The 15,746-nt window shown below is 41.6% G+C and overlaps 1 protein-coding gene across 2 annotated transcripts in view; it reads right to left on the reverse strand.

Annotated features, from left to right (window-relative positions):
- FAM171A1 (family with sequence similarity 171 member A1) overlaps nucleotides 1-1,583 on the reverse strand; it is an 87,153-nt gene extending 85,570 nt beyond the window's left edge. Inside the window, exon 1 of one of the 2 annotated variants that reach the window (XM_063412883.1) lies at nucleotides 127-1,583. In XM_063412883.1, the coding sequence (XP_063268953.1) occupies nucleotides 127-220 (94 nt within the window). In that variant the 5' untranslated portion in view covers nucleotides 221-1,583. The remainder of the gene's footprint in view (nucleotides 1-126) is intronic. The other variant, XM_063412875.1, reaches the window with a different exon arrangement.
- Nucleotides 1,584-15,746: the final 14,163 nt, after the last annotated feature.

Below are 15,746 nucleotides of genomic sequence, written 5' to 3' on the forward strand. Positions count from 1 at the left end.
AAGTCTCGCATCACCGAGCCGCTTCCCCGCCGTACCCTCGGTCCGGCCCCCCGCACAAAGCAGCCCCCGCCGCCCAGGGGACAGCCGCACAAAGCGGGCCGGTCCCGCCGCCCAGCCCGCACCGACCTTGAGCCGCCTCGGGCGCCCCTAAGGTTTTGGTCACCGCCTTCCATACGTTGCAGCCCAGCAGGCAGAGGAGAAGCGCCGCCGACCTGCTCATTTCCACCCGCCGCCGCCAGCCACCGCCAGGGAGAGAATCGCCGCCGGAGCCGCTGCCCGGAGGAGGAGGAGAAAGAGCCGCATCAGGGGCTGGCCCGCTCCGCGCCTCCCTCCATGTTGCCGTGCGCTGCCCCTCCTGCTTTCTCCGCCTGCTGCATTGTCGTCCCGCCGCTGCGCCCCGGCTCCGCGTCCCGCGCTGTCCCCCCCGGCGGGCGGGCGGCGGAGGCGAGGGGGAAGGAAGGGGAGGCGGGAGAGCTCCGCGGCGCGGCTGCCTGTCCGCCCGGGTTTATTCTTTAATTCCGCTCCCGTTTATGCCCCCAGGCTCCCCGCCCGCCCCTTAACCCTTGGTGGCACCCCCTGCCCTGCCCGCGCCCGGCGGCGCAGCGCCCCCTGCCGCCCGCGCCCCGCCCTGCCCCGCCGCGGGGCTCCCCGGCAGCGCCGCTGCTGCCCCGGCCCGCCCGGGGCTGCCGCGTGTCCCACGGGCCCGGCCCGGCGCCGCGCTCACCTGCCGCGCTCACCTGCCGCGGGGCCGGCTCCCGCCCGGCCGCACCCGCCGCCCGCTCTCCCTCCCTGAACGGCTGCAAAATGGCCTCCCCAGCCGCGCCGGCCCCGCTCGCCTCCCACCGCAGGCAGCGGGAGGGACGAGGGGGAAGGCGGGCGCGGTGACCTGCTCTCCGCACGGCTGGGACGTGTCGGGTCGCAGGGTCCCCCGCGGCCCCGCTGCCACGCGTGACCTCCGGCCGGGCCCCTGCCGCTGCTGGAGTATTTAAAGCAAATTTTGAAACCAAAATGAACCAACCAGCCACAAAGCAACAGCAAATGCACTCGTCTACTGGTTTTAATACAAAATAGTTTTAAAAAATGCTATAGCAAGCTGCACAGGAACGGTGAACTCTGGGCTAGAAATCGTGGCATTGAGCGCTGAGACCGGGCACGGTGCCCCGCCCCGTGCGGAGCATGGCAGGGGTACAGGGGTAGCGCTGGGGACATTCTGCCTGGGGCAGGGTACTCTCCCTGGGGGCTTTCTCACTGAGGTGGTTTGCATCTGCCCTAAGAGCATCTCTCGGCTTGCTTTCCTTCAGGCCAGCGGAGGCGGAACACAAGGGCACAGCAGTCACTCCTCCCTTCCCGGTCTCTGCCGAGCATTACGCTTCCTAAGGGAGGGAGAGCAGGCGCTCCTCATGTTTCCTCCAGCACGGAGATTGCTGCTCCAGACAGCTATTATGTCAAGTCTTTACACAGCTGTGCAAAGCAAAGCCTCTGCCCCACTGCCTCACGGATTTCTCGCGATCTGCTCCCAAACACTGCTGGTGCTTCAGTTGGCCTCTAAGACTGAAGTTTGTATACCTACAAATTTAATCTCTCACTGGGGAGTCTTAAAGTTTCAGGATTTATTTGTAAATCTATTTTAAAATAAAATTTTCCAATAAAAATGTGAAGTGTTATAGATTGATTTTTAGAAAGCGGTTGTTTATTTTGTCATTTCCGTATTTGACCAGAGTAGCTACGTGACAACCTACAGGTTGTTTATTTTATGAATTTTATTAAATTCTGGTACCCCAGAAGTGTTAAAACTGATTTAACAGATTGTTTTCAGAGACAGTCCAGTTGATTACAACATACTTCACTTTGGTTTTGCTGTTTTCAAATACATTTTCTGAGAGTTGATAAAGACTGTAGACACTGCAACTTTATCCTTTTATCCCAAGATTTTGGAGGATTTATTTGTAAAGTTCAGTTCCATAAGAAAACTAAGTACAAAAAGGCTATTCAGTTCACAGAGAAGACTAAATGAACAAATACAGATCATGTGATCTTACTCCTGCTTGTCATAAACAAAGATTTCAATATTGTAAACTCATGGCATGTCTTAACTGTGAAGCAACTTCTTCCTAAAGATGGGAAGTTGGCCATGCAGCAAAAAATACAGCTTTTGTTTGTTTGCTTGCTTGTTTTTGTGATCCCATTTCCCTTTCTCTGTATGTTCTTGAACTTAAATTTGCATACATAGGATGAGCTCAGAGCTAGAAAATTATATAAAACATATTGCTGTCCATAAGGAAAGGTATATAACTATGCTACAAAGTTGAAAATGCATTTCCCTGAATATAGTTGTATTATTTTCACAAAAAACTGAACAGCTACAATAATTCTTGCAACATCATTGGATTACACATAACAACTAAGGCTAGAGAGAAATGAGATATTGCACAGAAAAATCACAGAATTATCAAATGGTTTGGCCTGGAAGGGACCTTAAAGATCATCTAGTTTCAATTTCTCTACATAAGCAGGGATCCCTTCCCCTAGACTAGGTTGCTTAAGTATCATCCAACCTGGCTTTGAACACTTTCAGGGGATGAGGCATCCAAAACTTCCCTGGGCAACCTGTTCCAGTGTCCCACCATCCTCACAGTAAAGAATTTCCTCCTGCTATCTCCTCTAAACCTGCCCTCTTTCCATTTAAAGCCATTCTCCCTTGTCTTATCACTGCATGCCCTTTCAAAAAGTCCTTCTCCAGCTTTCTCTTGCAGCTCCCTTTAGGTACTGGAAGGCGCTACACGATTTCCCTAGAGCCTTCTGTTTTCCAGCTGAACCACGCCATCTCTCTCAGGCTGTCTTTACAGGAGAGTTGTTCCAGCCCTGTGATCATCTTCATACCCCTCTTCTGGACTCCTTATTTGCAGGCCCCAGGGCAGTTCATGGTACTCCAGGCAAGGTGCCATGAGAGGAGAGGGCAGAATCACCTCCCTCACTCAGCCTCGTGGTCACTTCTTGTGATGCAGCCTAAGGTGCAGCTGGACCTCCGAGCTGCACATTTTGAAAATGCAAGCTGTATGTAGTACCACACACTCCCCACATTTCTCTTTATTTCAGCCCAGATATCCTTACAAACTATGCTGGGCACACAGGGCCCGTCTCTTACCTGAAAAGGCTAAATATATCTATATAATTACATGGTAACACTCTCATAAATGCTGCTATTCATGTAATGAAACTGAGCTATTCCTCCAAATAGCTTCTCTTGAAATGATCTTTTCTTTGTTGCCCCAGTGAGCACTGAAGCATTTAATGCTGACATACTGGTAATGCCATTGATTCCTGGATGAAAACTCCCTGTGACACAAGGGATAGTTGATATAGCACAGTTCAAATCCTCTTCAAACTTAAGTAAATATAAGCTATACCCCAGTCATGTTTCCATGCCTTGTTTGCTGACACCCATTGGCTAGACACCCTTAAGGAAAAAAAGGAGACAATTTACTGCAGCCTGAGTAAACACCACAGGAGCAGTGCCAATATATAACATTAATACAATAAAATTAACTAAGTCAGGCTGTAGTGAGAGCTCAGCTGTAATTTGGGTCATACATGACCTAGCAGAGTGCTCTTGGAGCAGAGAAGGTGAGGGTATCCCAGGCTTCATTATTCAGAGCATTTCCAGCAGACCAAGAGAGGTGATCCCTCTCCTCTAGTCAGCACTGGTGAGGAGTACACACCTGCAGTGCTGTGTCCAGTTCTGCATTCCTCAGGCCAGGAGAGACATGGACACACTGGGGAGAGTCCAGTGAGTCCACCAAAAGGTCATGAAGATGGTGAAGGGACTGGAGCATCTCTCCTATGAGGAAAGGCTGAGAGAGCTGGAACTGGTCAGCCTGGAGAAGACTCAGAGGAAATCTGATCAATGTGTATAAAGGGAGGGTCCAAAGAGGATGGAGCCAGCTTTTGTTGGTTGTGGCCAGCGACAGGACCAGAGGCAATGGGCACAAATAGAAATACAGGTGGTTCCCTCTGGCCATCAGAAATCCCTTTTATTGTGAGAGTGACTGAAAACTGACACAGGATGCCCAGAGAGGTTGTGGAGTCTCCATCCATGGATGTATACAAAAGCCATCTGCCCACAATCCTGGGCAACTGGCTCTAGGAGGCCCTGGCTAAGCAGGCAGATTGGACCAGATGACTTCCAGAAGCTCCTTCCAACCTCACCCATTCTGTGATTTCTATTCTGAAAGAATACTTGAGCCCTAGCACTGGGGGTGCAGTGGCAATGAGATGGCTGGGCCTATTCCTAACCCAAGGTGGGTACCTTTTCTTTGCTGCAGCATTTCCTGTTTGTCCAGTCCATGCTGATGCTACACACAATACATTTTTACATAGTACAAAGTAAATTATATTTTAAATTGTACAAACACATTTTCAAATAGCTGAGTATGAATAGGAACATACTTAGAACATGAGTACCTATTAATGAGGCTCTTTGTACCAATCATTAGTAGATAGACACATTCAATTAGTACCTTGGAGACTATATGGATTAGTTTGCAGGTAGGCTTACAGTTAAAATTTCCAATGTTTAATTCTACAATATTCAGACACCCTTGAAAGGCATGCTGAATATGCTTAAGCAAAAAGTGGAGCTAATTAGTTCTTTTCTGTTCTTTCTCACAAGGTCTACTACCATATTTCTTGTGGTATTATTTCCACATAGACAAATACAAGTTATGGAAGCAGTGCTCAGACAGCCAATGATAAATATGTAATGTAGGATTCACAGTTAAATATTTTATATATAGCAAGTGAATTCAGTGAACCAGAAGGTGCAAATATTTATGATAAAGACATACCTCTGGCAGGCTATTATGTAGCCTTTCTGGTTGGCAGTAGCAGTGTGTGCATTTGAGAATTGCTTTGAAGTAATTTTATAATTTCTAGAAGAGTCCTTGTTTACTGGTGCACAAGTTACTTTACATATGGAAGATCACACAAATCTAAATCTAAAACTAAAAAACAAGACTGAATGTCAGATATAAAGCCCTGAAATTATTTTGTAGTGCTCCTTGTAAGTTGAACCAGCAACAAATTATGTGATATTAAACATTTTATATGAAAATTATAGAAGCTATTCAGTCCTGAATCTTTCAAAGAAAAAAGCAAAATTTTATGACCAGGACAACAATTATTTCATATCCTTTTGAGAAATCTAGCAGTGATTGAGTGCTACTGTTGTTTTAGTTGTAGCCCTGCTGAGCATGGATACCAAAACATAATACTGTCTTTGGCATAAATACATTTCACCTCCAAGATCTCAGATCATTTCAATATTGACATACACATGCTGTGCTATTAATATGAGACTCAGCTACTGCCTATATGTGCTCATAAGGTTAAGAGATGTTTGCCTCAGCAAGACCTAAGTACTTGTTTACATAGGAAAGCCAGTGTGAAACAGTTATATGTGTGAAATACATCCCCATACCTGACTGCACACTAAATCCCTTAGTAGACAACTGGATGTGGACCAGCTCAAGATTTCAATTAATATTAAGAGCCAAAAGTAGCTTTTATTGCCCTATTTCTATATTAAATAAAGTAATGTTTATCTTATGGGAGCTGCCAGAATAAGACTAGGCTAAAATTTAAAAAAAAAAATCAGTAAGCATTGCATAAAGGTTGCAGAGGAAAAGCTGTAGGGAGTCTTGAAGCTAATACGAGGGTTTTGGGAGGCCAGGCTCAGCAGCTGAGAAGGGACTGGGGGACTGGGAAATCTGAAGCAGGGATGAAAGGATGACCACAGAGGCAGTGGGTCAGGGGACAGGGGAAGGAAGGGTTGTATGGGGCCACTGGAGCCTTTGGCAGCTATTGGAGATATCAGAACATTTTGTGACAGGCAAGGGGGTTTTTCAACCTCTAACGTAGTTCTGTTTTTCAGATTTTCCTGCATTTCTGAAAGGTGAATTTAAAACAAACAAAAATATCTGAGAGTCTCAGAAATCCCTGACTCTGAAAGTTAAGGATTTAGTAAGAATACCAGCATAACGAAATTCTGAATAAAATAAGAAAAAGTGACAGCATTCATACTAAGGATTATTATAAGGTTAACATAGAATGTAATTAAGAGGAAGTTGTTACTCAGCTTCAAAATCCTTCTTTGCCCTTTTCTGTTATTTATGGCTCCATTCAGCTGAAAGGATGTCTGTCATTTGGATATCAGATAGGTGAACCTGAACCTTTTGCTGATGAAGGTTTGATTTAAACTCTGCTGGATATTATTTACATGATTGTCTGAGCTGCCACGAAGCTCTTATGATACAACAACAACAAAGTCAAATTGAAACAAACCAAACTTACTTTATGCTACAGCAAGTGATGACAAAAATACTCCAGTAAAATAGAAGCTTTCTAAAGTATATTTTGGTATAAAGCCTTACTAAAACTACTGCCTTCCCTAAAGCTCTTAATAATTAAATCTAAGAGCCTTTCCTCTCTTTTAATCACTCTGATGAAATACATTCAAAGCAGTTTACATCTGAGTTCCTACCACCAAGTCACACCGTTGCTCTCGGTTCTCTCCTGGAGGCCACCACAGCAGTACAGCTCTTGTGGAAGTTGATGGCAACACAAACACTCATCCAGGCACAGCTCTGTTCACAGAGTTTGTGAGTGTTTGTGCTTCCTTGTACCTCCTGATGATAGTTCATTTGAGTCAGCAAAAATAAAATGCAGAAGAGTCTTTTTTAATAGCCTTACTGTCATTAAAAGTCCTGGACTAAACTCTTTGGGGAAAAAAAAAAAAAAGAAACCACTTTATAAATCAATACAGAACTGGCAAACATTGTTCTCAGAAGCCATAATCTTACTCAGATATTTGAAAAAAGATTTTCTCTGAAGTTCTAAAGTCAATTGTGTCTTTCTGTGGCTCCCCTTCCTCTTCTCTGCCTGTTACCTCTGCTTTCACATCTCCTGTCATCCAGGACACTTCAGTTATTCTCATGGTTTCAGCGACTGCCTACATTAACCAAAATCTAATTTATCTTTCTGCTCCAAATTTTATTTACTTCAAATTTTAGTTTCAAGGATATCAGTTTTGCAATTGAAAATTATAACATTACACCCAAAAACCTTGGATTTTCTTTACTATTTGAAATCTGATTACTGTTCCTTCTCATCCAAACTTCTAAACAGCACTTGTTTTTTTTTTTTTCTTTATCTTTTCTTCCATTTGTTTTATCTCATGCATTTATAGCAGTTTATATTTCTGAACTTTGCCATATCTACTGCCATAGTCTTGTTCAAGCAGTTTTACATAATCTCTAGTGCTACAGGAACTCCCACCTTCCTACTTCAACCTCTTTTGTCTCTTAATCTAAATTGAGGAATGGGGATTTTTTTACTGATCAGAACCCATCCCTTATCTTTGGTTGGCGTCAATACACCTGCTGAGTCACATAAACAATGCTGAATCAGTATGAATCATTCTTTCTTCATAAGAGGTGGAGACTTGTCATTTTTAAAGCTCAGGGTTTGGTTTTTTTCCCCCAAATGCCATTATGCAGGAGCTTTAAAATAGCTCAAAGTTATGACAATTTGCAAATACCCAGAATAGAATAGAATAGGATATCCTGAGTTGGAAGGGACCCATAAGAATCATCAAGTCCAACTCTATCTAAAAAGCTCAATTTTTTAAATATTTCAGGTATTCATTTCACCATATTGTGCCACCAGTTCTTACTGGAAATAGTTTTGGGACTATTTTAACTACCTGGTTAAAAGCCCCAAAACATTTCTCAGATGACTGTTCTGCTGCATCTGACTGCCACACACATCCCATCACGCCTTAGTAATCCCTTCGACAGCCACAGCTGTGCCAGCAAACACAAGTAGTTTCTTAGCTCCCAAGGGCCCAGCTTTGAATTAGACAGTGCTAAACACTGTCCCTCCCACAACAATTTATGTGATGCATTTTGTGATGGTTTTTTGTTTTCCTTCTGTCACTAAATTCAAGCTCAGAATTTGCTACCAAGCTGTTTCACATGACAGGTAAGTAATTAAATTCTACAATATTAGTATGTGGAAACTACTTGGTTTTCACATGTGTTTATGCTTATAAATGGTTCTGATGGTTTACTTGCTACTATTCTGAGTCTTATGGGTCCCAGGATGTCTCAGTGTCTCAGAAAGCATCTTGGTGTACTTGTGCTTTTTTCCTTGTCCTGCCATCTCCCAGTATTTTGGAAATAACTAAAAGCCAAATCCAATATCCTCAAGATTTTTGCATTCTCTGCAACCTATATGCCTGAAAGTAAAGATAATCACAGTCCTACTGTTTTCAGGTTTCTCCTGAGGACCTGGAATGCACTTGTTCTCTGTGCATAGCAGAGTGAGGAACCAACAGAAATGAGTTTCTATATGAAGCAAAGTGTCAACGGAGCATCTAGCAGGGAAGAAAGCAAGACAATGTCAGAAACCTGTTGGAGGAAGGTGACCAAAGAACTGATGAACAATACAAATGTTTTTGTCAGCTGGAGGAAGAAGAAATGACTGTGTTCTCTATGCTAGAGATTAGGAGAAAATTAACTTAGTCCCTGATTTAATGAAAAGGAGATAGCAGATCTTTCTCTATGCACTTAAAATATAAATGACAGGCTTAAAAATAAAGGATGTTCACCTGAAGACTAAAAGACAATTTAAATGCTCTTCTCTCACTCACTCTTTTTTGTTTGTTTGTGTGTGTGTATGTATGTGGCTGATGGCTTTTCAGAGTGCACTGAGACAGAATATTTTATGTAATCTTGATTCAGCCAAGAAGTTAATTATCATACTGGAAAATATTTATACACTTGTTCCAGAACTTCTCAAGGTCAGGGTTTGCACATCTTCCCTTGTATTTCCTGTATACCCATTAGAAATGCACAGAACTCTGTCTGCACTGTTCTCTCCTTTTCACTTCCCCCCTTGTTTGTCCAGAGCATGTTGTAGGCATGGTATTATTCTTGGTCCTGTGCAGCGACAGGAGTTGGACTTGATGATCCTTGTGAGTCCCTTCCAACTCAGGATATTCTATTCTATTCTATTCTATTCTATTCTATTCTATTCTATTCTATTCTATTCTATTCTATTCTATTCTATTCTATTCTATTCTATTCTATTCTATTCTATTCTATTCTATTCTATTCTATTCTATTCTATTCCTGAATAGTCTGTTCATTTTAACTGTGATACTTTTCACAGTAAGTTTGTACTATTCTTGATATTCAGTAGATCCTACTGACTGAAGACACTGACAGAACCCATCCTTGACTTCTAATTAAACCTGACACCTGTGTTGCTGATTACAGATGTATTAGAATTGAATATTTGTTGAAATTTTGATTAAATGGCATTAAAAGATAGGAGAGTGGCTATTGTCTCAGTTGCTATCTGAGAATCATCTCTTCCCAAATTTTTGGAGGACTATCTGAAATAGATACAGATTTCCAAGGGAGGGAAGCAGGAATGAGAGAAGGAGCATCTGCAGATGGTTTTGGCTAAATTAATCATCATCTGGAAAAGACAGAGCTTAACTAGTGTGCAAGGAAAACACAGTGAAATGTGAGATACTGAAATGATGGGCAGGACTGTATTATTTGTCTCATGAGTGAAGAAGGCCAGGCATTGTAATTCATCAGAAATCGAACTTGCTGTGAAGGACTTGTCTCATGACTACTTAGCAAAAAATGGAGGCTTCCTCAAGAGGCACAAGTCTCAGGAGATGGGGGCTGAAGTGTTGTGAAATGCTTTTGTCTCTGGCATTCCAAACCCTTGGAACACTCATGTGAGCAGGCCTGGCTCTGGGACAGGCAAAGTGGGTAGTTGTCTATTGGAGCAAACTCCTGTGAGCGACAAGCTGCTGCTGTTCACTGAAGCAGAGAGCAGCTGCTTCTAGGTAAGGCAGCAAACCTCTGCCTTTCCCAGGCCCTTCCACTTAGCTTGGCTCACAGGCTTTGCCTCATCTGGTGGTGTTTCCCACCATGCTGACACACCATATGCCTGCTTGATTATGGATTACCCACTTTATTTTTACACCAAACCCTGTGCTGCTTCCTGAGGAATATTCACTGAGCAGCTCTACACCTCAGGATGCTCTAGGAACAGTCCTCCAGTTGACTGTATGCCTTCTATAAATTAAAAATAAATCAATTTTAAAAAATAATAAAAAAAGGAATAAAAAGAAAAGAAGTTATCAGCTCCGGCATCCAGTACAGAGAAAATTAGGGCAAGAGCGTTTGTGGCCATATGTTGGGTAGCAAGGGTAGAGACTAATAAGAAATCTAAAAATGTGGTGAGTTCTTTTCCCCCAGGATGGAAGAAACTTATGGGTCTGCTGTGTGTGGAATTGTGGAATAATGTCCATGGATAAAAGCCAGGCTATCTCTGTAATGCAAGGCTCAAGGACAGAAGACTACTCTGTTTCTCTTATAACTCTTGTACACTGAAAAGGAATATAGGAGACAGAAACTGGGAAAATATATTGAGATCACTTATTGACAAAAGTGGTATGGCCATCAAACTGAGTACAGAAGTAGTGTGCCACAAAACCCAAGATGATAGCAGCTTCTGCTTTCAACTGAAAAAAGTTCTGCAAATAAAGGCTTTCATTGCAATGTGTTCTCCAGAGCACAATGAACATAACTTTTCTTGGAAACCCAGAAAATGAGAGGTGAGCTCATTACATGTATCTTATGCTGATATGATTTCATGAAGCTTGAGACAATGAGGACATGAATGGATCCGACCCAAGAAAAATACTCAGGCCCTAAGTGGATCCCATGCTTGCAGAGAGAGATGCTCAGGAAGCTCTGCATTTGGGAGGTTGAAGGGACGTTATTTCATCATGAGAGTGACACAGACTAGTCCCAGAAGTTAATCTATCCAAATGTATGCTGAATTTGTCTGCCTCTGCTTCAGACTGGCCTAGCAGATGCCAGGCTGCTTTTGAGATGTGCTTGCTTTGCGTTGAAGGACTTCAGTACCTCCATCAGGCACAGTGTTCACAGGAATGTTTAGACACACAGTTCCTATTAAAATGAAGGACTCAGGCTAATAAACACTAATGAAATGTTCACTGTAGGAAACTGAAACTCTTCACATGTTCGGCTTAACCAAGCATGCATGTATATGCATGTGGATACACACAAACTATTGAAAGTGGAAATCCTGTAGGACCAAGACAGAAGTTGTAAAATTTAAGCATGCTTTTCTTGGATTTCCTTTCCATGAAAAGCATTTGTTTATGTGTTTGCAATGCCACCATGAAAAGTTACCCTTTTTCAATCTGTCTGTACATATTGCAAAATGGATTGTAGTTATACATCAAAACATAAATACATACATGTAGGTATAAAACTGTATCTGTACATGGTAGGGAAATATATATATAAACATTTATATAGATATAAACATACAAGGAAAATATTAACTGAGTGAAAGACTTTTATTCTTTGTTTAGTTTAAAATCTCTGGAGTTAGTATAAGTCTTTGAAAATTACTATACTGTATAAAGGCACAAAAATACCATGCATTCAGCAAAAACGGCTTGACAAAACAAAAGCACATTGGTACAATCTTACAGCTCATGTTCTTACTTTTCAGTCACTAAGGTGTGCTTGAGAATAATAACATTAGAGGCTAAGCATGGCTGTGACAGGAGTTCAGGCTAACAAACCCTGCTGGGATAATTAGCATGACCTCCCTGCTATTGCCATTAAAAGATATTAAAATGAGGGAATGTACAAGGAGTAAAACAGAAGTGGAAAGGACCAGAAAAAGATGAAGTCTAGGGACTGGGAAAATGGAGAAGGTGGTTGCAGGGAGTTCCAGCTACAAAAAATATTGGGAACAATGGTTTCATATTCTGTAATATGATCTAATGGTCCCAGCTGGTCTTAATGGTGATGGAAAGGCTTTGTTTAGAAACTATAAAAAACTTCATTTTTTCATAAACTCTGAGTAATCTGGGAAAAGAGACACTTTGTCTGATCTGAATTATGTGGTCTTTGTTCACACTGTATTCCTTACTGAAACTAGGGAACAATATGAGAGCCCTCCTGTGGCCAGCTGAACACCTGTAAATTCCCTTGATTGCAGTCAAAGACAAGACAGCCCACTAGATCATTACCTCGTGTCTGATTTCTTGTTCAGTGGGAGTAAGTTGTTATTATCACACTATTTATTGCGTAGAGATGTGCATGGCATTCTCAGCAATAAATCAAAGGCAACTGTCCTCAAACACTGATGTTAGAGCATCTAAGTTTGAGCACAGACAGAGTGAAGTGAAAGACAGAGGTAACACCAGTACAGAACATAATGACTTATTATCCACTGCTGTAAGTCAGCCCAACTCCACCAGCACAGACAAAAGATGATAAGTGGATTGAAGAGGTAACCATATGGAACACTTTAACAAAAGGCAGTGGAGTTGAAGCGAAAGGATGGCTCTTAGTGCCAGTCTGTGTCTTCATTCACAATGCACTGACATTTACACCCAGATGGAAAAGATGTGAAATCCTGTGCTCTGACTGGGTATTTTTGATATATCCCTTTGGAGAATGTAGATACTGCACAAGCTACCCAGCAGGATTCTTGTTAATAGTCTCACACTTCTAGACAACTTGGATTTTCTTGGGCTAATCCACACTCACATCAACTTGGTTTACAGAAGTATCAGATCAAAAGGATTCAATAGCATAAGAAAGGCTGAGAGATAATGTTTTCAATATCCATAATTTTTCCAGTAAAAAAAAATCTTTTTGCTAAAGGGGCAGAAAAAGATTCTATGCAGCCTTCTCAAAAAAAGTGGAAAAAGTGAGTAGCTGGTCTAAGTACATAGAGATCTTGAAAGGTTAGGAAAATAACAACTTATATTATGAAGAATATGAACCAAAATAATCCCTTTAAAGCTAAGAAATTTGATACCAATTTATCCCTTTCATAACTACAGAAATGAAATGATCTTTATTTTATACAGTCAGATTCAAGAGGACATAGTGAGAAGTTACAGGGTAACTCGTCTGAACAAATATGTTTGAAGCTTAGCCTGAAGAACCAAGTGTGTGCCCTATGCAATGCAATGTGTTACCTTACTGAACTCTTTAAATGGACGTAGGCAGCTGAATACCTTGGGAGAGTTGTCAAAGATAATTTACACAATATTGGTGATGATTTCCATTAGCATGAGTAAAAGTGCAGGAAGAAAAAACAGTATTTGATCCTTTCAGTGCAACATGAATCACTGTTGCCTACCATCAGGTCACCAGTTTTACATGTTTTGTAAGTCAGAGCAAAATGCTGTTCAAATAATCTGTATCTGCAGTTTTTGCAGCAGCAGATCAGCATGAGCCAAAACACCTAAATAGTTGTTCCCTGAAATTTTTGAGTTTCATGATCCTTCTAGACTTCTAAATCTAGCTGTCTTTGCTCTCCTTGTCAGGCATGTTCAATATGAGACAAACTCTGGCTCAGTACAAGAATTTTAACTTGTGGATTAAAATCTGTAAATCCAAATCGGTCCAGGTGAGGGCCTTTCTCTCGGTAGTACAGCCAATTGATCAGTAGATGGTGGTCGTGCACTGTCACCTGCAGATGGCCGACGGCAGTAACGAGCTGTTAAACCATTTTTTAAATAGAGCAGACCAGCAATAGTCTTGGACATGACTGAGTTTTTAATATATCAGAACACTAGAACATTAAGAAACGAGAAATACTAAATATATGTGTCTTATAAACGAGGAAAAGAAAAAAAAGCTTTTTGGTTTTTTTGACCCTAGAGTTTCAGCAAACTTCTAAACTTCCTTTTCCTCATCCTGTATTTTAATTCAGTGAGAACAGAGTCCTTTAGCTTTTGCTGTTTTCATATACGAAACAGAATCATAGAAGCAAGGAGAAATAAAGTAAAGAGTGGGAAGATGCCTAATGAAATTGTCAAACTCCAGAAATCCTTTCAACATGGTTATTTGCCACTTTCGCTCCCAGTGACTTTGTCACAGCAGCAACTCTTTGGAAATGAAGAAAGGACAGAAGGAGCTGGTTTTAGTCTCCTTTTTCCGGGCAGGTGAGATGGAGAGGACAAGCACTGGGGACATCCTTCACCTGTTCAGGTAGAGGATTCTGGCATGCCTTTATCTCTGAGTCTTGATCTGTTTGCACTGCTGTGGGTACTTTAGAGCTTCTTTCTAGGGATATATATGCCATTGTGCTCCTGAAACCAGAGTGCTTGTCATGGAGATGGACTGTATTGACCTTGGGGCTTTTACTGAAAAAGGAAGAAATTAAGTCTTGGAGCAGGACCACAAATGAGTGAATTAAAGCTGCCTTTCTGAGCAGTACAAGTGCTGAAGCTTTACAGCAGGACCTCTGATGGCAGTAACATGCTGAAAGCAGTTAGGAAATACTGTAGGCTAGGAGCCACATAGCAAAGGCAGATCAGATTTCCAGTTGAACACGTTTGCCACCCGCTGGCCAGGCTGCAGATTTGCCTGCTGCTGTAGGGGGAATTGGCAGCTTGTAGTTAGAAGTATTTACATATGATGGATGATTAAGATGTAGAAAGCATAGTTCAACAGTAGAGTATCTTTGAATATTTGTAGGCTTTTGTGTACAATTTTAAACGTAATGATTCCAGAACTGGGCAGTGAGAGGGCCATATTAACACTTTAAATTTGCAGCTCACTTCTGCCATCAAAAGCAATAGTTTCTCAGTTCCTAGGTCATACTTCCTAGGCTGACTGGCAGATTATATGCATGAACAATCAGAGCTAAAGAAGCAATTTCATTTGGGCTGTGCATAAAACCTATTATGAAGGTAAAACCAGACATTAGTTCAAAATTGAATTAGTACTTGAGAAGAGGGTAAGAAAGCTGACACAAACTGTTCCTCTTCTTCAGCCATCTGGTGCCAGAATAATGTGGTGTCAGAAAAGAGAATTGAGGGGAAGTCCAGAAGACTTGGCTGAAAGTGTCTTCCAGCAGTATTGGTTCCTATTCAGTTTTGGTCCTATCTTCACCCAAAACCAGAACTGCACTGTGGGGGTGGATGAGTTTTTACCTCATCTCAAAAGCACCAGTACAAGTTGGGCAGAGAAACAAAGAAAAATGTACCCCAAGGCTAGCAGGCCAGAAATAAGAAATGACCTTTCCAGATTTACCCAACATAAGTCAGATTATTTGTCTCCTTTCCTTCCTCTCTACTTCACTGTAATTTTTCTATCACCTTGAAAGAAAAGCATGTTCTAAAATGTAATATAAGAGTAATTCCCATGCTGCCCCTTTTGGATTTGAAAGCTGGTAAGAATTTATTGCTCAGTAAGTTAAACCTGATACTGTGACATTTCTAAGGGCAATGGTTATGTAAATACATCCTTATACTATCTCTGGGGTGCCACTGCCAACAAAAAATATAGTCCCCACAGGGTAATGATATCACCTTTACATGACTGAATATAGAAAATGGAAGACCATAATCTTTTATCAAGAGTTTCTCTTTTATTAGGTCCTGGAAAAATATGTATTTTTCAAAAAAGACACAAAGTAGTGAAGGAGTGAGAAATTTAAATAATTTTTCATACTACTACAAATATTAAAAAGGGAATACAATAAAATACAAAGAAATTAATAAATTCTGATTGCCCAGATATAGTTAATTTTGCACTATGAAGGTGTCAGTGCACAAACATTATCCACATCAGAAAAAAAATCCAGTCTCAGTATAAAAT

Source organism: Prinia subflava, chromosome 1, assembly GCF_021018805.1.
Source record: "Prinia subflava isolate CZ2003 ecotype Zambia chromosome 1, Cam_Psub_1.2, whole genome shotgun sequence".
Lineage (NCBI taxonomy): Eukaryota > Metazoa > Chordata > Aves > Passeriformes > Cisticolidae > Prinia > Prinia subflava.